Source organism: Panulirus ornatus, chromosome 62, assembly GCF_036320965.1.
Source record: "Panulirus ornatus isolate Po-2019 chromosome 62, ASM3632096v1, whole genome shotgun sequence".
NCBI classification, from domain to species: Eukaryota; Metazoa; Arthropoda; class Malacostraca; order Decapoda; family Palinuridae; genus Panulirus; species Panulirus ornatus.
Genome location: NC_092285.1, coordinates 12,620,607 through 12,647,032, shown reverse-complemented (window position 1 = coordinate 12,647,032; position 26,426 = coordinate 12,620,607). Strand labels below are relative to the sequence as shown.

At 37.3% G+C, this 26,426-nt stretch overlaps 1 protein-coding gene across 14 annotated transcripts in view; it reads left to right on the top strand.

The window, feature by feature from the left end:
- Window positions 1-26,426, top strand: part of chb (chromosome bows) — a 238,667-nt gene that overhangs the window by 168,623 nt on the left and 43,618 nt on the right. For 6 of the 14 annotated variants that reach the window (XM_071656214.1, XM_071656218.1, XM_071656212.1 and 3 more), the window contains 9 exons: window positions 2,935-3,028; window positions 4,318-4,413; window positions 5,227-5,384; window positions 6,025-6,134; window positions 9,581-9,707; window positions 14,700-14,953; window positions 15,852-16,003; window positions 20,676-20,963; window positions 22,037-22,057. In XM_071656214.1, the coding sequence (XP_071512315.1) occupies window positions 2,935-3,028; window positions 4,318-4,413; window positions 5,227-5,384; window positions 6,025-6,134; window positions 9,581-9,707; window positions 14,700-14,953; window positions 15,852-16,003; window positions 20,676-20,963; window positions 22,037-22,057 (1,300 nt within the window). The remainder of the gene's footprint in view (window positions 1-2,934; window positions 3,029-4,317; window positions 4,414-5,226; window positions 5,385-6,024; window positions 6,135-9,580; window positions 9,708-14,699; window positions 14,954-15,851; window positions 16,004-20,675; window positions 20,964-22,036; window positions 22,058-26,426) is intronic. The other 8 variants (XM_071656217.1, XM_071656210.1, XM_071656211.1 and 5 more) reach the window with 4 other exon arrangements.

Below are 26,426 nucleotides of genomic sequence, written 5' to 3'. Positions count from 1 at the left end.
AAAAAGGAATTTTTATGCAGGGAAGTATGATTCATTTTTGTGGGAACCCTGGTTGCAGATGCAAAATGAAAGTTTAAGGTGAAGGAAGAGACATCAGAACAAGAGGTAAACCAGGCAGGTCCAGAAGCATGTATAGATTATTATTCCTTAGGGAATTTTCATGTTCAGTAGAGTGTTTGGAGAACAGCATAGATTTCAGCGCTATGAAAATGCCTTGGCTTGCCTATCAAAGATCAGAGATGCTTTTATCCCTAAAATTTTTCCATGTCTAAATGTGTTTTATTAGATGTGGTGACAGCCAGGTGTCATACCAGGACATAAAGTATCAAGAAAACATTGAGTGATTTTGATTATGATATTAGGGAAAGCCTCAATTTCCAAGCACCGTGGAATCAAATAAGAGAGAGAAATAAGTCACTTGCTACAAGGGCTTTTTTATCATGCCAAGGTTTATGTGTATGATATTCTGGTTTTATATATGTAAATCTATTTTTTTCTTTCATACTTGTTCATTGTTTTCCATATGAGTGAGGTAGTGTCTAGAACAGATGACAGTGTGAATGAATGTGGCCTCTTTTGTCTGCTTTCCTAGCACTACCTCGCTGATGCAGTGGATCGCGATGCTGTTTCCTGTAGGAGTGGGTGTTACCAGGAATGGATGAAGGCAAGCAAGTATGAATATGTACATGTGTATGTATGTATATGGCTGTGTGTATATGTATATGTATGTATATGTGTATATATGTGTATGTATATATATGTATGTGTATGAGCATATATGTCCAGTGAAAGATTCCAGGTGAAGATGAGTCTGTGGCAAGGATGTGTGATGTCACCATGGTTGTTTGAATTGTTTATTGATGGAGATAATTACAAGGGTCTTGGAAAGAGGGGCAAGTATACAGTCAGTAGGGGGTGAGGGGTGGCCTAGGAAGTGAGTTTGTTGTGTTTCTTTCCTGAAGACACTGCACTGGTGGCAGATTTGAATGACAAACTGCAGAAGCTTGTGTGTTGTCTGAGTTTAGGCTGTAAGAGTAGAAGACCCCTGAAGACTACACCAGATAAAGTTGTATAGACTGAGCCCAAGCTGTGGTGGTAGAAGACCTTCAAAGTCAGTGCTAGGTAAAATCCTCTTTATTTTTAAGGGAAGAAAAAGGAGAAAGAGTGTGAAGATAAGAAATAAAACTTTTGCTTTGTCCTCAACTTTCCTCTCCCTCTTCCATTCCAAATTACTTGGATTTTCTTGATTCATAATTAGGAAAGGGAAAAAAATATAGATTTTGAAAATAGGAAGAAAAAAAAGAGGGTAGGTATATGATGCAAGTTTGGAGAGGACTTAAAAACTTGCCTGTTAGTTTGATTCCAGGCATCACTTTGATATATCCTATGTCAGGGTGTTAATACTGTCCAGTGTAATGTCTATCTATAACATACTACCATAGTAACCAGTTGCTGATGTCAAGAGCTATACCTGTTTCTTCTTAAATTTGGTGTTTTCCCTTAATCAAGTAATTTACATGGCTCTTCTTTAAGATTCCAGAGGAGTTAGTATTAGATGGGTGGGGTTCGCTCAGTGGAAATTTTATTTATTTATAATTACCCCAGGACTTTTCTGGTAAAGGCCTGGATGTCACCCAGGACCTCTTTTCAAGGGGCTTCAGCAGTAATACTCTCAGTAGTTTCAAAGTGAGCTTTTAAAGAGACTGTTCTGTTTCATCAAGTGACAGTGATACAACCTCACAAAAGATTTTGCAGTGTAACCTCAAGTCAGCCAATTCTGGTAACACCCACAGTGGAACTTAAATATAGTGTTATGCTTGGTTGCTCATTTGCTAATGTACAGTAGACCTCAGTGCTCCTAAACAATAAGATAACATTTCCAAAGTATGATTAGTTGTTTTAGTATACTTTTCCAAGGTAAGAATAGTTTGTAGTGTTTTCTTTTTCTCCCCATTTGCAGCCAGATCTTGATTAACAGCTTTTATATGCTCATTTTAGTAATTTAGGATTTTATTGTGGATCTGGAAAGAGACGTATATGCATTTGTATGCATTGGATGATAATTTTCTCAAACTAAAAGACGATTTCCTCCCCAATACTGTGATATTTGGAAGGTCTTTTGTAGAGGGGTGAGTGCATATTTATAATCATAGAGCTTTAGTGGATAAAAAAAGTTACTGTAAACATTCAGTACAGTGTTTGGCTTTTTTCTCTTATGAGCAATATAATAAACATAGAGTCCATGGCCTGATTTATTTGCATAATTTCCTCTAAACATAATCTTCTAGGAGATTTTTTTATTATTGTTATAGTTATTTTGGATCATGCTGTAAATGTAATGGCTATATGTATCAGAGGTACATGCTTTGTTTTTTTTATGAGGTATAGATTTCATGGATGTTGCCTGTTTCAATCTCAGTAAGAACGCCAACATCACCAAAGCCTGGATGTGAATTGAAAAGAAACAATAGCAGCTTTTGTTTAGGTTTATGCTTGCTGACTACTTTTTAATGGACCCAAGCAAAGACAGAGGGTATTGCTTCAAACTGTATGTGTCTGCAACCATGTGAAGCTTAAAGTGAACCTTTGGAAAGATAATGGTTTGCTAAATTCCACAAATCTCAGTTTTTCATTAAGTTCATCTAAGTACTGTACTGAACTTTAAAACCCTGCTGATTGATCATTTGTCTTGTAGATTTGTTCAATTAAAAGGACTTGAATTTAAACCATAATCCCTTGATGTATGTGGATTATTTTATTCTTTAAGAAAAGAGTGTACAAGGTTTTATTCCCCCCAAAATTAGAATGTACAAGGTTGTATTTATCCAAAAATGTCATAAATATATTTGTGTTTTGCAGTACTTCTCGAGATTTTCTTCCCTATTTATGAACTATTTTTGACTCTGATTAATGGAGATGCCATCTGATTTCCAGGTGAAGTCAGGGGGTAGTAAGTCCAGAGCCAGTAGTGCTCCACCTGTCAGAAGATCCGTCCTGGGTGCTGCTCTTCCTCCCAAAAGTGCTGGAGGTAGCCCTGCCTTGTTTTAGTGCATGTTACATAACCTAATTCTTAGATATCTCTTACAGTATGTTATTACAGTCTTCATATTATTAACTAATGATATTTATACTGAGAGTTTTCCTTTGCTTGTAATTGCTGCATAGCATCAGCAAAATAAGTTAAAGATTATATGGTTATAAGCTGAACAGGTGAATGAGCATATGAGAGCTTCCCTTTGCTTGTAATTGTTACATAGCATCAGTAAAAATTTTCATGGGTTATCAGCCAAAGGTTATATGGTTGTTAGTTAAACAGGGAATAGAGCATATGAGGATGATGGTATTAGAATATTTTCTTTAATGTGATACCTGAATACTTCAGGAATCATGTATTTTTTAGCTAATTATAAATCTTTTATTTAGCACAGAAAAATGAAGTACTTTTCTTTTTGGTGTGATTTGTTTTACTTAATTTTTCATAAAAATGGTTGCTTAAAGACAGTTGTTCATTGAAAGGCTCTTTTGGGCAGTTTCCACATTACATCTTCATTGGATTTGTATACAGCTCATCTTTCAATCATTTTTTTTTATAATAGTCTCACATATGAGGATACCTTTTAACAGCATTTACATTATTGATGATTTTTCATCAGTTTCTTATTCTTTACACACGAATTTAACTAGTCACTGGAGGTTAGAGCAGGCTTGCATACGCATATGGGTAACAGGTTAGCATTTTCAATACTTTTGTTGAATAAACCTCCTTAAAGTACATGATTGTTTGTAGTTGCTTTCCTTAAAGTACATGATTGTTTGTAGTTGCTTTTGTACAGTATATAGTAAAGTGTTAAACCTCAGTATAAATATCAAGGATATTCACTTGTGTACAGTTTTTGCTACCAACAGTCAGAACATCTGAGTTTGATTATTCAACTTCATGGAACTTAATGATTATTAAAGGTACAGTTTAGCATGTATGTACATTGATTATAACAAATGTCAACTTGTCTTACGCATGAAGCACCTATAGAACTAGTGTTTTCTTACCACTAGTCAAAATAACATTCCTGCAAAGTATTCTGTCGCCAGAACACTTAGTCTTTTTATTTACCTTTTGGTTGATCTTGGCAGAAATGATGAAATTTCTTGGATTTGATTGCTCAATGTAAACTAATTCAAGAAGCATATTAAAAGATGTAAATAAGATAGACAAAGCTGTTTTGGTTGTGAGTGATGTACTAACCCTTGTCATGTCTTCTCCTGCTGCTACCCCTGCCCTGTGTGCATGCTGACTGTGTTGGGCTTATATGCATATAGCAGGGGAAAGTGTTGGTGCTGGGGGACCACGAACTACAGTCAAGCGAGTACCATCAATCAGTCGAGGGAGAATAAGCTCTTCATCCTCTAATTCAGGTACTAACAATCATTTGTGCTCATAATGGGTTACATGTCTTTCTTTTGAATAAGTGCTGTACTTACAGAGCAGTTTAAGTTGCTTAATATTTTTTGTGCAATTTGAGCAAATAATTGAGAGATTAACAAAATTTCTGCCATCTTTATAAGTGCATTTTCCCTCCATTTAATGACTTTGAAAGTATGATACCTGAAATGCTGTACTATAAAAGTGTGGCTGTAATGAGAATGGCTTTGCACTATAGTTAACTTGTACTGATTATTTAGTGCACTAACAACTAGCTTCTGAATTGACAATATATTGTAAATAAGGTTTGAATAAGTCTGTGTTAGAAATTTTATACTGTTTATTAGCTACAATGTTTAAGGTTTTGTATGGTTTGATTTGTAGAATATGTATATCCATACATATGTAAGTTAGGAAAAATTTACCAAAGGATCATTCAAAATATGTTAAAGACATACCATTCAGAGAGAATGGAAAAGGTTCTGGCTGGAATGTAAGTGACATTCCCTTTATAGAAGAAGGAAACTAGTCACAAACCACTAAATGTTGCAGCTCAATCAGCAGAGAAATATGAACCTGTCAGAAGACTTAGTAATTGACATAAGTTTGTATGTGAAACCCACAAGAATAAGAGAAACAGGCCATCACTGAAATGGAAAGGACAAAAGATACTGCTATTAATTATTTACTGCTTTGTTGCCTTCCTGATTTTTCCATCATTGTTATCATTCTATATACATTTATTTACATTAAGTATTACAAATATCTTTAATTTGAAAATGATTATTTCTTATCAATGATTGCAGCTGCAGCAGGAGCTGTTGATGAGGCATCATTCTTTGCATCATTTGAGGATGTCCCAAAGGTTACCATATACTCAACACGAGAGCTAGAAGATACTCTGACAAAAATTCGAGAGGTGATATCCAGCCCCAGCAATGACTGGGACAAGAGAGTAGATACTGTAAGTTGGATAACGTATTGTTTTTTGAATTAGGATTTTAATGTAATGGAATGTAAAATATATGAAAACCTAATTAATGCTTTCATTTTATGATAGATTTTGTAGTGCTATCAGTTTTTTAATATCTACAAGAAAAGTATAGTTCCACAGTTTATGCAGTTTGAAATATTTGCTGGATATTGATTTCTTGTCTTGGTGATTACATGAAATTCTTGAGGAATAAAGACAAAAAGGCCGCATTCATTTACACTCTGTCTCTAGCTGTCATGTGTAATGTACTAAAACCACAGCTCCCTATCGACATCCAGGCCCCACAGATCTTTCCATGGTTTACTCCAGACATGTCACATGCCCTGGTTCAGTCCACTGACACATATATCCTCTTTGTCTACCTTTCCTCACTCATTCTCTCCATATGTCCAGACCATTTCAACAAACCCTCTTCTGCTCTCTCAACCACATTCTTTTATTTCCACACATTTCTCTTACCCTTTCATTACTTACTCGATCAAACCACCTCACACCACATGTGGTCACTGTTGTATAAGTTTATCACTTCAGTAAGAATCCTTTGCAGACAGTTAAGCCTTTTAAGGGAAGTTCATCATGGTAAATAATGTTCTTAATATTGATATTGCAGCTAAAGAAGTTACGAAGTATGTTGATTGCTGGTGCCTCAAGTTATGAAGAGTTTTATCCTCACCTCCGCCTACTAGAACCAGCCATTCAGTTGTCTATCAAAGACCTCAGGTAAATAAAAGGAAAAGATTAGTTGAGGTTATTTTGGTGTGATGTTATCACTTTTATTTTTTTTCTCTTGATTAATTGCAGTGGTTTTACTAAACTTTCATACTTTTTAGTAGTTGCTCTTCCCATGCTTTTTAAAACTTTTAAGGGGTATTCTTTCATCCTTTTATATCAACTTATCATGTTAATCTTACTCATTTACATTCACTGATGTTTATATTCTCTTTGCTAATTCTCTCTGCTTATTCTTCTTGCATCTTCAGAGGTTCTATGTAAGCCATGATCATATACTTTGCTTCATTATTCTGATACTGTATTGGCACAGAGATTTTGCACCCCATTTTTTAACAAACAAATTTACATCTTACCATCTAGTTTTCCTTTAAATGCTCTTTAAGTATGCTGAACTTGAAGCTCTATTTGTTATCGAATGTGTAATAACTATTCATGCTTTAGGAGTGGTAGATCTATGGATCAGGTGTTTACTTCAAAGAATCTATGAGAAATACTTAGATTAAGAAGGATGCACATGTGGCAGTTATGGATCTGGAGAGGGTAAATAATAGGTTGATGGAAATGTTTTTAAGGAAAGTGTAATGAACATGAGGTGTGGCAGGAAATGTACTAGGAAGTGTATATCAAGATATTAAGCATATGTGTGAGTGAGAAGAGAGGAGGGTGAGAGGTTCTAGTTGAAGCTAGGTCTATGGGAAGGGTGCGTGATGTCACCTTGGTTGATTACACTTTTTATGGATGGCTGGTGACGGTCTGCAATCCATTAGGGGTGGTCCAGGATTGTTAGTTACTATTTGCAGAGGTCATAACTGGTGGCAGTGGTGGCAGACTTGAATAAGAAACTGCAGAAACTGATGTCTGAGTTTGGAAGAGTGTGTGAGAGGAGAAATTTGAGAATTAAAATGTGAGTGAAATTAAGGTTATTAAGTTTAGAAGAGGAGAGAGACAGTTTGGTTGGAATGTGAGTCTCAATAGAGAGAACATAGAAGTGGATTGTTTGATATACCTGGGAGTGGACATGAAAGTAGATGGAACAATGAGGGCTGAATTAAATCATTAGATGGGTAAGGGGCTAATATCTTGAGTGCATTGAGGAGTGTTTGGAAAGAGAGGTTCCTTACTCTGTGAGGGCAAGGATGGTTATGTTTGATGGTTTAGTAGTCCATCGGTGTCAGATGGATGCAACACACAGGTCCTAGATAAAAAAGGTTGGAAGAAGGTGAATTTATTGGAAATCAGTTCTTGAGAACATTATGTTAGGTGAGGAAGGCTGATCTAGTAAGAAGTGACTGGATAAGAGAGTTGTAGTAGTGAGAGTATGGTTGAGAAAGCTGAAGATTGTATGCTAAAATAGTCTGGACATGTAGAGAACATGAGTGAGGAGAGGCTCACTAAGAGGGTATACATATTAGTGAAAGGAACAAGGGAGAACTAAGAACAAGGTGGAGGTATAGAGTGAAAAATGCTCTGAGTTACTTGGGCCTGAAATGGTGTGGGATATCAGCCTTCCATAAATCAAATGAAGTGGAGCGATGTGGTGTGCAGATAATGATGTGATATCAGTGGGCTGAACCAGGACGTATAAAATGGTTAGGGGAGAACATGGAAAGTTATGTGAGGTTGGCTGTGAAAAGGAAGGGATCTGGTTTCAGTATATTATGGATGTTAACTAGAGAATGGATGTGAGCAAATAAGGCTGTGCTTCATCTGTTCCTGGCCCTACCTTGCTTGCTACATAGGGAGTGGCAAACAAGAAAAAAGAGAATTTACTTTGCTTCCTTTGAATATGATTTGTACATGTGTAAATAGTGTAAATGTACTGCTGGGTGATTACAGTAAACACAGAAGGGTGTGGAGCCACATTATTTTTTTTTATTTTTTTTTTTTTTTTTATTTTTTTTTTTTTAGGCACTGATCTTGTGGCAGTCCTAAAAACCATCATATGCTTTTCATGCAAGAGGTTGCAAAATACTCTGAAAAATATTTTCATAATTTTATGATTAGGACTTTCTAAGGAAAGTGAAAAGCAGCAAACTGCAAAAATGTACTTACAAGTACTGTTGGCCCATGAAGTTTGCTGTTAAGATTTTCTAAGGAAACTGAAAAACACACTCCAAGAAACTACTTTCATGTGCTCTAGGCTCATGAAGTTTGTCCTATTCCACTACCAATCACATGATGTATGCTAAGTGTACCACCAGGTGTATATCAGATCTGCATGTAATGTGTGGCATTTTTAGAATGTTTTTGTCTTGAACAAATACATTTACAAAAGTTTTTCATGAATAATATCTCTTCTTTTGTTAGTCTCATAGCTTCATAAGTTATTACATTAGTCCCACACATGGACTATTGGCATTCTGTTCACAAGCATACAGTATCTTTCTGTCACTCTTAACACTTGACAACACCTGTCTCACACAGCTCATTCTTCATAACTCTAGATTTTCTTGCTGTGCACTCTGTGGTAGCCCTGCCTTTTGGCAAAATTGTAGAAGCAAAAGATGGAAGTAGTAGGTAGGAGATTAGGTAGAAGTAGTAGGTAGGCGCATTAGGCAGGAGTTTTAGGTAGAAGTAGTATGTAGGAACTGTAGGAAGAAACCTCTGTAAACACTGTGCTAGAGTTGCCCCTCTGCCATTGACCTATTAAGGGTGAGGCACTAAAGGCTATGAAGCAGCAATGTAGTTCATTAGTTAAGGAGAGACTATTACTGTGGCCACTCCTTCAAGAGGGTTCCAGGAGGGAACAGGCATCAGAGTTATAGATAGAATAGAAACCTATTTTATTTCTGAGCATGAGATGTGGGCCCCAAATCAAGCAAATGGATAAATGACAGTGTAGCAACCCCACTGAAACACTTCTGATAGGCATAAAGTTTAAAGTTTAAAACATGGAAAGTTGTTTTACTCATGGTAATATGAATGACAGTTTTGTCCTGCACAGATAGCATTAAGATTGTGCTCTGAAGGACAGAGAAGCAATCCTTAATTTTTCATACATATCTGTAGATAGAGTACTATTTTTCATTTCCTCATTTCATAGCTTATACTGGAGGTAATTACATCTTAGGATCATTGTCATTGATAGGCAAATGTATTAGATTTCATTTCGTAAGAGTAATCTCTTAGGATGGGGGAATGAAACATTCTACCCATGTAATTCCTGCTTATCTAAGGGTAATTAGAGGGTCGGAACAGGAACTCAAAATCTTCCCTTCTTGTATTTTTTTTACTTTCCAAAGAAGAAACAGAGGAAGGATCCAATCAGTTACATTACCTCAAAGGGTCTCTTATTTGCTCTAAATGCTACATAGCTAATGGAGGAAACAAGGAATGGGTATGAATGAATGGAAACAAGATAGAATGAAAAAAAAATCTCACTTTGGTTTTGATATATGCTTTATCTAACAATTGTTACATTTCAAATTTTACAGGTCGCAAGTGGTACGTGAAGCATGTGTCACAGTGGCATACATGTCTCAAGAATTACACCATAAAGTCGATCATTTGTGTGAAACTCTCCTGCCAAGTCTTATTAATTTAATACCTAACAGTGCTAAGGTAAGAATTATGTGATTAGGGTTTTCATTGAACACAATAATTTTAGGGTATAATGGCATACCCTTTTTGTCTTAAAAGTTGGAGCTCAAGGTTGTGGAGTTAGTGGGTTTTGCTGATTATGTGCCAAAAAGAAAAATTTCATCCTTTGGCTTTATGATAGGAAGGGAAAATGAGTAGTGAAAATTATTAAAATAAGTATCATGTTGTTGCTATAGTATACTATAAGCAACAAATGATGAAATGAAAAAAATGAGTGGAGAATTAAGTGAATTATAAGTGCTATAAAGTGAGTAGAATGAAAATAGTAATAATTGTAATTAGTCATATATGTGGAGTAATAAGTGTCAAGAAAAGATAATCTTTATGATTGAAAATAATAGAAGGTATTCACTCATCATAGAAACATGAATGGCTGTAACACAAACTCTGAAACAGAGCTGAGTGGTATAAATAACTTGAATATTGCTATGCCTGCAGAAGTGAATAAAGAGGGGGAGCTCAACTAATGAGGTGAATACTTTAAAAGACTGAAAATGAGAATCAGAATGATGAATACTAACAAAGGGAGAATCAAAATGAAAAATACTGACAAACTAAGTGAGATCAGAATGGTGATTGCAAACAAACTAAAGGAGAATCAGAATGAACAGTAACAAACTAAGTGAGAATCAGAATGATAAATACTAATGAACTTGGGAGAAGCAGAATGAGGAGTACTAACAAACTAAGGAAATTGAGAAGATTGAAAATGGCAATCAGATATTTAGACCAAGAAATCGAGCATTCCTGCTAGAGTTATCAAAAGTAAAGGCAGGCTGTGTTAGCTTCCCATAGATAGAATAGGAAATAATTGCCATAGTGTGTAAACAATGTAGAGATTGAATGGAAATAACACCAGAAACATGGTGTGCAGGATGTGGATTATGGCCTGACGACTACAAAGTAGTTGAAATGTGTGATGAAAGGAGTGAATGTAAGTGGTTCAGTGATATATGCAAATATATCCCTGTGACACACTTCCACTTTCATGGTTCCATTCGCTAAGTCCACTCCCAGATATCTAAAACACTTCACTTCTTCCAATTTTTCTCCACTCATACTAACTTGTCCCTCAACCCTGCTGAATCTAATGACTTTGCTCTTATTCACATTTACTCTCAACTTTCTCCTTTCACACACTTTTCCAAACTCAGTCATCAACTTCTACGGTTTCTCACTCAAATCAGCCACCAGTACTGTATCATCAGTGAGCAATAACTGACTCACTTCCAAGGCCCTCTCATCCCCAACAGATTGCATACTCGCCCCTTTATCCAAAACTCTTGCATTTACCTCCCAGACCACTCCATCCATAAACAAATTATACAACCATGGGGACATCACACACCCTTGCCACAGACTGACTTTCACTGGGAACCATTTACTCTCCTCTCATCCTACTCTTACACATGCCTTACATCCTTGATAAAAACTTTTCACTGCTTTCAGCAGCTTACCTCCCACAGCATATACTCTTAAGATCTTCCACAAAGCATCTCTATCAACGCTATCATATACCTTCTCCAGATCCATAAAGGCTACATACAAATCCACCTTTTTTTCTAAGTATTTCTCACACACATTCTTCAAAACAAACACTAGATCCACACATCCTCTACCACTTCTGAAACCACACTGCTCCTTCCCAATCTGATGCTTTGTAGATGCCTTCACCCTCTCAATGAATACCCTCTCATACAATATTCCAGGAAAACTCAACAAACTTATGCCCCAATAGTTGAACACACTCTCTTTTATCCCCTTTGCCTTTGTACATTGGCACTATGCATACATTCTGCCAATCCTTAGGCACTTCAACATGATCCATACATTCATTGAATAACCTTACCAACCAATTAACAACACAGTCACCCCCTTTCTTAATAAATTCATCTGCAGTACCATCAAAACCCACCTCCTTGCTGGAATTCTTCTTCTGCAAAGCTTTATTGTTATTAATTATACTTGATCACCATTTCCTGCATCAGTGAGGTAGCACTAGGAAGCAGACGAAGAACAGCCCATCCACTCATGTATGCATATATATACATAAACGCCCATACACCCGCACCTACATAGTAATATATACACATATACATACATATACGTACAGACATACACATATATACACTTTACATATCCATGTTTGCTTGCCCTCATTCATTCCTAGCATTACCCTGTCCCACAGGAAACAGCATCACTACCCCTTGCTTCATTGAGGTAGTGCTCGGAAAACACAAAAAAAGGCCATATTCATTCACACTCAGTCTCTAGCTGTCATGTGTAATGAACCATTTCACATGCCCTGGTTCAGTCCATTGACAACATGTCGACCCCGTGATACCACATCGTTCCAGTTCACTCTATTCCTAACACGCCTCCTTCCTGTATGTTCAAGCTCCAATCGCTCAAAATCTTTTTCACTCAATCCTTCCACCTCCAGTTTGGTCTCCCACTTCTCCTTCTTCACTCCACCTCTGACACATATATCCTCACTCATTCTAGCAATGTATCCAAACCATTTCAGCATACCGTCTTCTGCTCTCTCAACCACACTCTTTTTATTTCCACAAATATCTCACGCTTTCATTACTTACTTGATGAAACCACCTCACACCACATATTGTCCTCAAATATTTCATTTCCAACTCACCCACGCTCCTCCTTCCAACAATAAGGTTGCCTCGCAACCTTATTGTTGCAACTGCCATTCCTCTAAACATACCTATTTTTGCTCTCTGAGATAACGCTCTCTCTTTCCACACATTCTTCTTTGCTCCCAGAACCTTCGCCCCATCACCCACCCTGTGACTAACTTTCTCTTCAATAGTTCCATTCATTGCTAAGTCCACTCCCATATATCTAAAACAATTCACTTCCTCCAATTTTTCTCCATTGAAACACATCCCAACTACCTTGTCCTTCAACCCTACCGGACCTTCTTAATAACCTTGCTCTTATTCAATATTTACTCTCAACTTTGTCCTTTCACACACTTTTCCAAATTCAGTCACCAACTTCTGCAGTTTCTCACTCGATTCAGCTACCAGTGTTGTATCATTGGCAAATAACAACAGATGTTTCACATGCCCTGATTCAGTCCATATGACAGCTAGAGAGTGGACATGTGTTAATCAGGTCATTGATTGTTTGTTGCTGATGCAGTCCCAGTTGCAGATAGGTGAAGAAAATATTTTTAGTTGTGTGTGTGTGTGTATATACGAAAGAAATGGCCCAATCCACCCCCATACACATGTTTATACATACGTCCATACACGCAAATATACATACCTACACAGCTTTCCATGGTTTACCCCAGACGCTTCACATGCCCTGATTCAATCCACTGACAGCACGTCAACCCCGGTATACCACATCGATCCAATTCACTCTATTCCTTGCCCTCCTTTCACCCTCCTGCATGTTCAGGCCCTGATCACACAAAATCTTTTTCACTCCATCTTTCCACCTCCAATTTGGTCTCCCACTTCTCGTTCCCTCCACCTCCGACACATATATCCTCTTGGTCAATCTTTCCTCACTCATTCTCTCCATGTGCCCAAACCATTTCAAAACACCCTCTTATGCTCTCTCAACCACGCTCTTTTTATTTCCACACATCTCTCTTACCCTTACATTACTTACTCGATCAAACCACCTCACACCACACATTGTCCTCAAACATCTCATTTCCAGCACATCCATCCTCCTGCGCACAACTCTATCCATAGCCCACGCCTCGCAACCATACAACATTGTTGGAACCACTATTCCTTCAAACATACCCATTTTTGCTTTCCGAGATAATGTTCTCGACTTCCACACATTCTTCAAGGCTCCCAGAACTTTCGCCCCCTCCCCCACCCTTTGATTCACTTCCGCTTCCATGGTTCCATCTGCTGCCAAATCCACTCCCAGATATCTAAAACACTTCACTTCCTCCAGTTTTTCTCCATTCAAACTTACCTCCCAATTGACTTGACCCTCAACCCTACTGTACCTAATAACCTTGCTCTTATTCACATTTGCTCTCAACTTTCTCCTTTCACACACTTTACCAAACTCAGTCACCAGCTTCTGCAGTTTCTCACATGAATCAGCCACCAGCGCTGTATCATCAGCGAACAACAACTGACTCACTTCCCACGCTTTCTCATCCACAACAGACTGCATACTTGCCCCTCTTTCCAAAACTCTTACATTCACCTCCCTAACAACCCCATCCATAAACAAATTAAACAGCCATGGAGACATCACACACCCCTGCCGCAAACCTACATTCACTGAGAACCAATCACTTTCCTCTCTTCCTACACATACACATTCCTTACATCCTCGATAAAAACTTTTCACTGCTTCTAACAACTTGCCTCCCACACCATATATTCTTAATACCTTCCACAGAGCATCTCTATCAACTCTATCATATGCCTTCTCCAGATCCATAAATGCTACATACAAATCCATTTGCTTTTCTAAGTATTTCTCACATACATTCTTCAAAGCAAACACCTGATCCACACATCCTCTACCACTTCTGAAACCACACCGCTCTTCCCCAATCTGATGCTCTGTACATGCCTTATATATATATATATATATATATATATATATATATATATATATATATATATATATATATTATTTTATTTTTTTTTATTATACTTTGTCGCTGTCTCCCGCGTTTGCGAGGTATATATATTATCGAATGGATAATGCTTTGGTGAATACTATTTTAAGTGCTACTTATATGTTTGAAGCACTTGATCAAGATGATATGTATATGGTGACCAATCTACATCCACTGTGCAATTCAGGGCATAAGAAATGGCTATTACAATGCATATATATATTATTTCTGAGACATATTTTACTTGTATTATGCTTATTCCCATAGTAAGAGTGTATTCAGAAATAATCATGCAATAAGCTATTTGTTTTTCATACTTTCAGGTAATGGCATCATCTGGTATTGTAACAATTCGGTTTATCATACAAAATACACACCACCACAAACTTATCCCTATTCTGTTACGTGAGATGACCAGTAAAAATAAAGAAATCAGAAAAGTTTTGTGTGAAGTGTTAGATCAACTTGTACACACCTGGCCCACACACTCCATGGAGAAGCATGTTGGTATTCTTGGAGAAAGCATAAAGAAGGGTATTACTGATGCTGACCCAGAGGCTCGAGCCTTTTCTAGAAAGTGAGTAATGAAATTTTTTTCATATTTTGAGTATTTATTGTGTATGAAAAAAAAATTGTCACCCTTTGATTTGGCATTTGTAACATTTTTATCCATTAGTGGCCTTGTATTTTAATGTTTGTTTGTCTTTCTCCCTATCTCTATAATCCTTTTAAGGTTCTTTATCCACATTACATTTTGATGATAGGCAAAGACTTTCCATACACCAAGATGTTTATGTTCTGTAATGATTACTTCTTTAATGTCACAAAAAGATAATCTAAATATAATTCTTCTTTAGTGTCCACTTATTTAAAGAATGTTTATATGGATGACTGGTAAGACAAGCAAATTTTTGAGGTTGTGACTCATGTAGATGTTTAGGGAAGTTGTTGAGTTTAGAGTTGATAATGCAGTTGAACTCCTTATCAGTTTGTGTCTGACTGTTTGTGATGTCATTATCATTCTTGTTCTGTCTGGCCTCACATTAATGCACCTCAGGACTCCTGTCGTGGTGAATCCAAAATTGTTGGTGGTTTAAGGAAAGTTATATAAGTTATTCAGGTATAGGAAGAACATATCATATCCAAAACAGATATTTTGTCACTAACCGCATTTCATGTCTCACCGTTCCTCTTCTAAGTATGAAGTCCTTGTTTTTATTCTATTCTGTTTTGTTTCATCTCACACATCCTTTGGAATTCCATGTTCTATTTTTTTGCCCACCTTTAATATTGTACTACATATTTTGATTTTCAACTTATGCTATGTTCATTAAAGACAGAAATAGCTTTTATGAAGAGAGGTAATTGAATAAACCCAACATTCACATAGTACATTAAGAGAGATATGGTGCATTTTAAGATTATACTTTCAAGGAATTTTTTTATGTGAATTGTAAAAAGAAAATATCCTACAGAGCATATTGGGGTTTTGCGGACCATTTCAAGGATGAGGCCGACAAATTGTTGAACTCTCTAGATCCAAGCTACAAGAAGATGCTTCAGGGTGAAATGGGCATGTCAAACTCATCTTCATCACAGTCACTACACAATTCTCAAAGCAAGTCAGGTATGAGCTTTCTCGTGTCATAACATTTTAAGATTGGATGTTATGAATCTCATATTAGGCCTGTCTATCAGGTTTGGATATTTTTACTCGCAGTTTGAAAAATTAGGCACTGTGGACAATTTTGTCACATCATTTTCAACATCTGCTCTCTGATAGTTTCATGTACTGTTTAATTGAAAGTAAGATGGTTGAGGTTTCAAGAGTTGATGTATTTTGTGTGTGGATGAAACATCATTAGATATATAGCATTTTTATTATTCAGTTTGTGCAAATAGTGCAGGATTAAATTGATATGACCACTTGTAAGTCTAAGAAAAGCTTATCTTGAAAGGTATTTTAAGTGCTGGTTACATCACTGGGCATAGAAAGGTTGGTTTACAGAGTGTGCTTAGTTTTTAGAGGAATTTCTACTATGTAAGTGTCCCTTCAAGGTAAGTAATGATGAAATGTACAAGTCAAGGTAGGGAAAGTTGATAGTATGGTTCCTTAAAGTACTTGATATAGAGATTCTTGCAGCAAACAATATCACTGAAATTTGTTAATTATTTGAATTGTACCAGATTATTGAAAAATTTAAGGAAATAAGCCTTGCATATTTGAAATATGTTATTGCCAATACGCACACTTAAATGCATAGATATACTGAGTTTGACAGTTAGGACACATGTACTCTAAATACCTGTTCTGTTCTGAGTTGATCAAAAGATGAATGAAAAACTTTCCATAGGATCAAGTATAGTTGCTCCACCACAGCTGAAAATTTAATGTTGGTAGGTAGGAATGGACATACAATGCAAACAAAGCCATCTGATGTTGATATACTCTCCCAGTAGATAACAGTAATCCACCGTGAGATAAACATTGAGTGGCAAGTATTTGAGAGCCTTTCTCCAAGTGTGTGTGGCAACCAGCAGAGGTCTTTACTCTCTTATAGGCTGTTAGGTGGTCATTGTTTGATTACCCCAATGGACCCCTAGCAACAAAAAAACTTGATTGACATTACTCTATGGTCAGGCATTACATTATTTTTTTCATCTTTGTTTCCCTGCATTAGGGAGGTAGCACCAGGAACAGAAGAAATGTCCTTATTTGCTCATATCCATTCTCTAGCTGACATACAGAATGCACCAAAACCAGAGCCCTCAGTCACAGCCACCTTTCTGTGGTTTCCTCCCAAACTGCTTTCCATACTTTGTTTCATCCCATTAACAGCATATTGTCCCCTGTATACTAAATTGCTCCAATTCATTCTATCCTTTACACAATGTACTGCCTCCTGCATGTTCAGGCCCCAAGCTCCCAAAACATCTTTTTCTCTATCCTTCCACCTCTTGGTTTTCCCCTTTTCCTTTTTCCCTCCACTTCTAACTTGTTTATCCTCTTAGTCATCCTCCCCACATGTCAAAATCATTTCAGCACACCCTTTTTAGCTCTCATTTATACTCCATATAGTACCACATGTCTCTCTTACCATGTCATTTCATATTCTATCAATCCTATTCTCACCATATTTAGTTCTTGTATGTTTAATTTCCCTGGGGATAGGGGAGAAAGAATACTTCCCACGTATTCCCTGCGTGTTGTAGAAGGCAACTAAAAGGGAAGGGAGCGGGGGGCTGGAAATCATCCCCTCTCGTTTTTTTTTTTTTTTTTTTTTTTTTTTTTTTTTTTCCAAAAGAAGGAACAGAGAAGAGGGCCAGGTGAGGATATTCCCTCAAAGGCCCAGTCCTCTGTTCTTAACGCTACCTCGCTATCGCAGGAAATGGCGAATAGTATGAAAAAAAAAAAATGTTTAATTTCCAACCTTTCTACCCTCTTCTGTTATTTTTTGTTTAAGGGCACATGTCTGAAATTCATACAATATCATCAGGATTACCATACCACACCCATCTTTGCCCTCAAAAACAATGAGCTCTTTTTCCATACATCCTCATTGAACCCAGGACCTATGCCCCATCACACTCGCTACCTTGGTTCCGTTCACTACCATATCCACCCTATATATATATATATATATATATATATATATATATATATAAAACACTCCACTTCCTCCCTGATCTCCCCAGTCAAACTTACACAACGTATGAACTCTCTCTTTTCACTGCGTAACCTCATAACCTTGCTTGTATTCCCACTTGCTCTCAACTTTCTCCTTTCACGCACACTTCCAAAGTCAGACACCAGGTTCTGCAGTATCTGTCTCGAATCTTCCACCTGTGCCATGTTGTAAGCTAGCAACAACTAATACATCTCTCAAGCACTCCTACCCCAACGGACTACATACCTGCTCCTCTCTTGAACATGCTTACATTCACTTCCCTCACCACCCCACCCATGAACAAATTAAACAGCCATGGTGACATCACAAACCCATGGTTGTTCAGTTTATTTATGGTTGGGGTGGTGAAAGAGGTAAATGCGAGTGTCGGGGGGGGGGGGGGGGGGGGGGGGGGGGGGGGACACAAGTATGCAGACTACAGGGGATGAGAGGGCCAGGGAAGTGAGTCACTTTGTTTGCTGAAGAGACAACACTGTTGGCAGATTCAAGTGAGAAACTACAGAAGTTGATGACTGAGGTTGGAAGAGTATGGGAAAGGAGGAAGTTTAGAGTGAGTGTAAATAAAAGCAAGGTTATTAGGTGTAGCAGGGTTGAGGGACAGGTTAGTTGGGGTGTGCGTTTGAATGGAGAAAACTTGGAGAGAGTGAAGTGTTTTAGATACTTGGGAGTGGACATGGCAGCAAACGGAACCATGGAAGTGGAAGTGAGTTACATAGTGCAGGAGGGAGCAGAGGTTCTGGGAGCACTGAAAAATGTATGGAAGAACATTCATTATCTAGAAGGGCAGAAAATGTGGTGATAAGGAAAAGAGCAGTACAGGGTAGAAGAGTCATTGGGTCTCTTTATAGAATAATGATGGGTTGAGGTGTAAATATGGAAGTGAAGAGAGGATCAAGGGAGAGCATAGTCTTCCCAGCTCTGACCTATGCAGCTAAAACATGGACGTGGAATGAGGCACAGAGGTCAAGAATCCAGGCTTTGGAAATGAGCTATTTGAGAAGAGCATGTGGTGTGACTAGATGGAATGAAGAAAGAAATGAAAGGGCATATTAGAGATGCAGTATGACAAGGAATGCAAAGAGAATAAATGTAGAGTGGTAGAATGGGTGAAGCATAATACTTTGAGGTGGTTTGGGCATGTGGAAAGAATGTAAGACTGGAGGGCATCAAAAATATAGATAGATAGTTAGAATATGGGTATGTTTGAAGGAATAGTGCTCCCAACAATATTTTGTAGGTGCAAGGCATGGGAGATAGATAAGGCTGTGCAAAGGTCTGTGGGGGCCTGGGTGTGGATAGGGATCTGTGGTTTTGGTGCATTTCACATGACAGCTAGAGACTTGAGTGTGAATGAATATGGAGTTTTTGTCTTGTTTTCCTGGTGCCATCTTGCCGAAGCAGGGGGTAGCAATGCTGTTTTCTTGTGGGATGGGGTAGCCCAGGAATGGATGAAGGCAAGCAAGTATGAATATGTACATGTTTATATATGTATATGGCTGTGTATGCACATGTATGTGTATGTATATGTGTATATATTGATATGTTTGCGTATGTATATGTATTTACATTTCATTTATATATACATATATATGCATACACACAGACATATACATATATACACATGAATATATTCATACTTGCTGTCTTCATACATTCCTTTTGCCACCCCGCAACAAAGGAAATAGCATCCCCCATCCAGTGAGGTAGCGCCAGGAAAAGACAAAAAGGCTGCTTTCCCGCAAACAGTGCTCAGTGCATTTAGCCATCCAGTGAGAGTAAAGAATGGGTTGATAATTTTGGATGTGGCTTTAACGACATGGCAGAGCTTTGTTTACAGTGTGTCAAATAGAAACTGTTGATATTTGATTGTTGGTGGTGGCAGAACTACTATACTTGATGATATAGAAGTCTTCCCATATAATTTTTTCATCCAGCCAAATGATGGTCAATGTTTTGAGCATTAGTGTCCACAGTGCATACTGTCTCAACTCAGGGAGAATTTCTGTGAGAATTAAAACCTAATTTTGTAATGCATCCCATTAGGCATTAATATGCATATATTTCCGTTTCTTTTTTAAACTTTTAAGTTGCGAAAGAAAATGCTTATTAAGTTTGGTTATGAAAACATCATTGTGGTATTCCTCATTTCATTGATTGCAGATTTATTAAGTTTGATATATGAATTTTGCTGCAGGACTCGCTTAACATTTAAGAATTTTTATTTTTTGCATGTGTGTGTACATAACATTATTTTTGGTTAGGGTTATGACACACCATTAGAATTCATATTTATCATTTGTAGTTCATTCTGCGCATGTGTGCGTTTTGTAGTTTTCCATATATTTTTTCGTCTATTGATTTGATGGGGTTTTGTATTTAGTACCTTAGTGTTTACAACTGGCAAGCATTTGACACACAGCTGATGCTTAGCCTTTGCTTGCTTCTCCCACATTCCTTCCTACCTGAACCACACCACCTCTGTGGCTTGTGTGTGTGGCTGGATGTTGCGCATACGCTCTCATGGACTGTGTGCGCCACCACTCCGATTCATTGACAAATATGGGTCAACTGGATGTACACTTGCATTCTTCGCTGGGCCTTTGTCAACAGCTGGGACACGTCCAGGGTGGTCACGATCCTCATCAACTGCTGGAAGTATAGAAAACCTTTCAGGACAGTCATCAAAGCTGATGCACAGCAGCACTCGACGATCTGCTATCCCTACCCCTTCCTCACATCGTCCACAAGATTCCCTTGATTCCCCTGCCCCTTCCCTTACTCCTACAAACAACTTTCGGTCCAACAGTGCCATTGACCTGCAGGCCGCAAGGCGTGCACAGGCTCGTTCACAGTATGCCCAGTCCCAGAGGCTCAAGGTGGGCTCTGGAGCATCACTACGTAAGTAGTCCCCATAACAATTTGATAACATCCTTGTCAGACTCAACTAACATATGAATTTAGTGGTTTACAAATGACTAACATATCAGTAGTTTGCGACTTTTAATCATTGCATTGGTATTTACCCAAAAAGATGTGAAGTTCCTTTCATTTGATAATTCAGGAGCTTGATCACGATGTATGATGATTGTCATATTTCTAGCTCTAAATGTACTTCATTGGGAGGTAGTTTTATAGCACAATAAACTGTTTATGGAATCTATACATATTTTGAAATTAAGTGTGGGTGTATTATATTGCTGGGAGATTTATCAGTTAGTCATATGGTAATGTTAAGAAGGCACACTTGAGGTTACAGATCATATGTATTGTAATACCAATTGATTGTTCATGACAATGTCAAGAATTGCTCTCTGGGTAAATACATTTTACAGTTTTGCTTGATTATATTCATTATATGTAAAAAAGTAATTCCGCAGTGTCTCTTGTTAAAGTCAGCTAAAGTTTGTTGAATAATCACTCTTCTTTTGATGAACTGATTCAATTCAATGCCAGTGTGTCTTTTAAAATTCCTTTTTGCCGAATACAGTTGTTAGCTTAAACAATATTATGGAGAAGGCAAAGGGTTAGTGATTTTGCATGACCATTTTGCATGAAATAGCAAATAAAATTAGAAAATCCATTCTCAAGCTCTGGAATCTGGTTCATGAAGTTGATTGTAAAATGACCCAAGCGTATATTGTATTTACATACTAGTATATCTTTTCAGTCACTGCAAGATGAAGCTCAGCTTTTATTTTGTAGCCCAAAAATGCTCTTTGATTACATCAACTGTTAAACCTATAATGGGTCATTTTATTTTGTTTTATTTTTTTTTTAAGTGAACACAATAATAAGCCACATTTAACCATAGAAAAAAAATGACCTCCTAGTAATGTATTTGCAAATACATTTTTAATTAATAAGAGATATTACGAATCAACTGTGAGTTATTATTGTTAGCTAGATGAAGTTTTGGAATTTTTTTTTGCTGTTCACTAAAGCTAGCCATCTTGCTTCTTATTCTCATGTAGGAACTGAAGGAGAGGAGAAAGGTGAGTAGCTGCAAACACTTGACTTCATTTTTGAATGCTCGCACACAAGTTGTCAGATGCATTTTTGAAACAAAGCCTGAACTTTGCTTTAGGGTCAGTATACTGTGCAGTTGATCTGATTATATCTCATATTGATATAATCTGATCATAATGCAAGATTTTAAGAAGTTATCTTAAACTGGATATGGAGTGGCTGTGTACAAGTAACAATAGTATTTATAGCTGATTGTTGCCATTACTTTATATGCTTCAATTACAGCATTGGAATTTTGATTGCCCCTCTCAAAATTCTTGAATTTGACAATCATGAATGAATAATAGAAGCAAATGTCAATTACAGATAATTTAGAGTTAGAACAGATGAGAAAAAGAGTAAGACCATGGGAGGAGAATGTGTAATGCTGAGCTGGCTCTGGTTGCTTGATGCTAGTTGTAATTTCTTTTGTAAGCTTCTTTTCTTTTCTTTTTTTGATATTGTCTGCTTTTTTTGAAACTTTTGTACTGCATATTTTTTTTCCCCTTATGTTATGCTTCCTTGAGCATCAGAAATAATACTTTTTCAATGTTTTTACTAAACTTATTTTCATTAATATATTATAGTCTCCTGAGAAGTGAATATGATGTGACTCTTCCAGTCAGGTGAACAGTATTTGTATAGATATTCAGTATGTGAGGTTAATTTCTGGTTCAATTATTTGAAAATACTTTTTTGTTCCACAGATTACCTACTTATGATTTATCAACTATTGTTGTGTGACTTTAAAGATTTTTGTATTCCTGTACATGATAAAACCTAAGGATACATGCTTCCTTATTTGCTCTTCCCTCTGTTAGACAGTGATTTGTTATCAAACTACCCGAGTTAAATATAGCCTATTTTTTCCCATACTGGGATTCCAAATATTCTTTCTCAAAGTGCTGCTTGGCTTACTAAATTCATTGACTTATCAAATCTGATGGGTTGAATGAAAATAGAATAAAAAGACAGCCATGATTCTATAAAGTAGAATATTTTGATAAAATGGTTCATGTAGCAAACCGACAAATAACAAGGCAGTTGAAATAGTGATAGCTAGAGATTTGTATGATGTCATTTAAATTTTTGAATGTATAAATGTTGCCATTGTTGGTTGGGGTATCAACAGAAGATAATAATGTCATAACTTAGCTGTTTACATATGTCCCAGTTTTGATACTGGTAGAGAGAGTACTTATGATGAGATTTTGCCATTTGGGGCTTGCTGCATAACTTTCTTGATTGACAGTACTGTTTTTTGACTTCCGTGCATCTTGTACGGTTGCTCATCCTGGGCTTATCTGGAACTGTTTTAACCATTTATCAAGGATTATTTTTAGAGTTATAATCATCATCTCTTGCATTTTTTTTTTTTTTCATTTCACTTGGAAGTATATTGATTTTTTTTTTCTTTTTTTTGGGTGTGTTTCTCACTGGGCTCTCATAGATTTTTTTTCATCACCTTGGTATATTTGTGGGTATCATTCCAGACTTAATTACTCTTGTTTCTTAAATGCTAGGGTGCTCTTGAAATGGGAATAGTGTTTTTGATACCTTCCGTTTGTTGTCATGAATAGATTATCATATATCTCTCTCTCCTTTATAACCTGTAGTTTGAATTCTTTGAAACTGCCATAAGTAAATCTTTCATTCTCTTGAATTTACTTAGGAAATGTTTCTGAATTTGTTAAAGTTTGTTGATTTCTTCCTTCTTTGATGGTAGGAATATGATACAGCAGTATTCAGGTTAGCTTATTATGTTTGTATTGAATGGTTTCATCATCAGTGTTCTTTCTCTTGCGGTGAATGTTTTCATTACCACTCCATTCTTTTTAGTCGACCAAATTGTGTTATTTTATCAGTTTGTTATCCATACTCTAGCTTTTAATTTATGATTACTCATGAGTTTTTAACTCTCTCCACTCACAAATTGCCTTTCTTATAGGCTTTTTATAATGACTCACCATAACAGCACACCAGATATCTTTCTATGACTAAACTGTTCAGATTTCTCTTCTGAGTTCCATTATATTGTCTTCTACCCAGTTTTATATATATTTATCTCTATCTATATCTGTGACATCTGTTCCTAATTGGAATCCCTTCAAAGGGGTGGCAATGGCGATAGTCTCCATAACTAGTGAACTCCAGTGCCACTTGTTAGCCTTTAATGCCTAACTCTTAACTTGCAGAGGGCATTTCCAGCGCAGTGATTACAGAAGCTCCTACCTAATGTTCTTACTGACTTCTTCTACCTAATGTTCCTACATACTATCACTACCTAATGCTCATACATGAATATTACAGCATACTTCTACTATCTACTGATTCTACCAATTTGCCAAAAGGCAGGGTTAGCGCATGATGCTCACCACAGGAAAATCTAGAGCTATGAAGAATGAGATGTGTGAGTTAAAGTGTTGACAAGTGTTATATATTACAAGGATAGATTGTACATTTTAATATTTAGGTCTTGAATTTTTTCTTTGTTCTCTTCTGGTATTATCTGTGAAACATCTTACAGTTTTGTATATATTTGTCTGTGTTAGGTATCATTATCATGAAAAGCCTCAGGGCTTGAAGGAAGTCCAGGCAAAACAAATTCTCTGTCCTCTTTTGTTCCATTTGCTGCTTCTTTTAATTTCCTCTTCAATAGAAACTCCTTGATCACATCCTTCCTCATCTCCCAGTCATTATTAGTCTATTCACAAATTATTTAGATGGATCAGGTATACAAAGCCTGTGTAATATTGATTCCCAGATTTTTTCACTACCCATATGAGTACAGTTTGTTAAAGTGAAACTTGAACTTTAACACTTATAAAAAAGCACTTCTTACTCCTGGAAATAGCAGTCTGTGGCTGCAGGAGCTTCTGAAAAGGTGTATGGTAACACCAGAACTTTTTCTTAGAAAAAAAGTAGAGAAAAGTCCAACGATTATAAAATGTAAGAAAAGAAAAAAATAACCTTGGGAATGGGAAAAGATACTGCCCATGTATCTTCTGCATGATGTAAAATGCAACAAAGAGGGGCAAGAAAGGAGGTTGGAAATCCTACCCTCTTGAAGTATTTTGCAAAAGAAGGATTTCAGGATGGAGCCAAGTGAAGATTTTTTTCCTCCAAGGCTCAGTAATCTGTTATGGATGCAATCTTGCTCATGCTGGAAATGGCAGACATGTATGAAAGAAAGAAAGCATTGAAAAGTTTTTACCAAGGATGTAAAGTATGTGTACAAGTAGAAAGAAAGGAGAGTGATTGGTTCCCATTGAAGGTCGGTCTTTGGCAGGGTACATGATGTCCCCATGGTTGTTTAATTTGTTTGTGGATGGGGTGGTTCAGGAGGTAAGTGCTAGAGTTTCGGAGAGAGGGGCAAATATGTAGTCTGTTGGGGATAAGAGGGCCTGGGAAGTGAGTCGGTTGTTGTTCGCTGATGGTACAGTGGTTGATTCGAGAAAGAAACTGCATAAGTTGGTGACTGAGTTTGAAAAAGTATGTGGCAGGAGAAAGTTGAGAATAATTGTGAATAAGAGCTAGGTTATTAGGTTCAGCGAATGGAGAAAAATTGGAGAATGTGAAGTGTTATAGATATCTGGGAGTGGACTTAGTAGCAAATGGAACCATGGAAGCGGAAATGAGTCATAGGGTGGGGATGGAGGCAAAGATTCTGGGAGCAGTGGAGAATGTGTGGAAAGAGAGAACATTATCCCAGAGAGCAAAAATGAGTATGTTAGAAGGAATAGTAGTTCCAACAATATTATTTGGTTTCGAGGCATGGGCTATAGATAGGGTTGTACGGAGGAGGGCAGATATGTTGGAAATGAAATGTTTGAGGACAATATGTGATGAGGTGGTTTGATCGAGTAAGTAATGAAAGGGTAAGAGAGATGTGTGGAAATAAAAAGAGCATGGTTGAGAGAGCAGAAGAGGGTGTTTTGAAATGGTTTGGGCACATGGAGAGAATGAGTGAGGAAAGATTGACCAAGAGGATACATATGTCGGAGGTGGAGGGAACGAGGAGAAGTGGGAGACCAAATTGGAGGTGGAAAGATGGAGTGAAAAAATTTTGAGTGATCGGGGCCTGAACATTCAGGAGGGTGAAAGGAGGGCAAGGAATAGAGTGAATTGGATCGATGTGGTATACCGGGGTCGATGTGCTGTCAATGGATTGAATCAGGGCATGTGAAGTGTCTGGAGTAAACCATGGAAAGTTCTGTGGGGCCTGGATGTGGAAAGGGAGCTGTGGTTTCAGGCATTATTGCATGACAGCTAGAGACTGAGTGTGAACGAATGGGGCCTTTGTTGTCTTTTCCTAGCGCTACCTCGCACACATGAGGGGGGAGGGGGATGTTATTC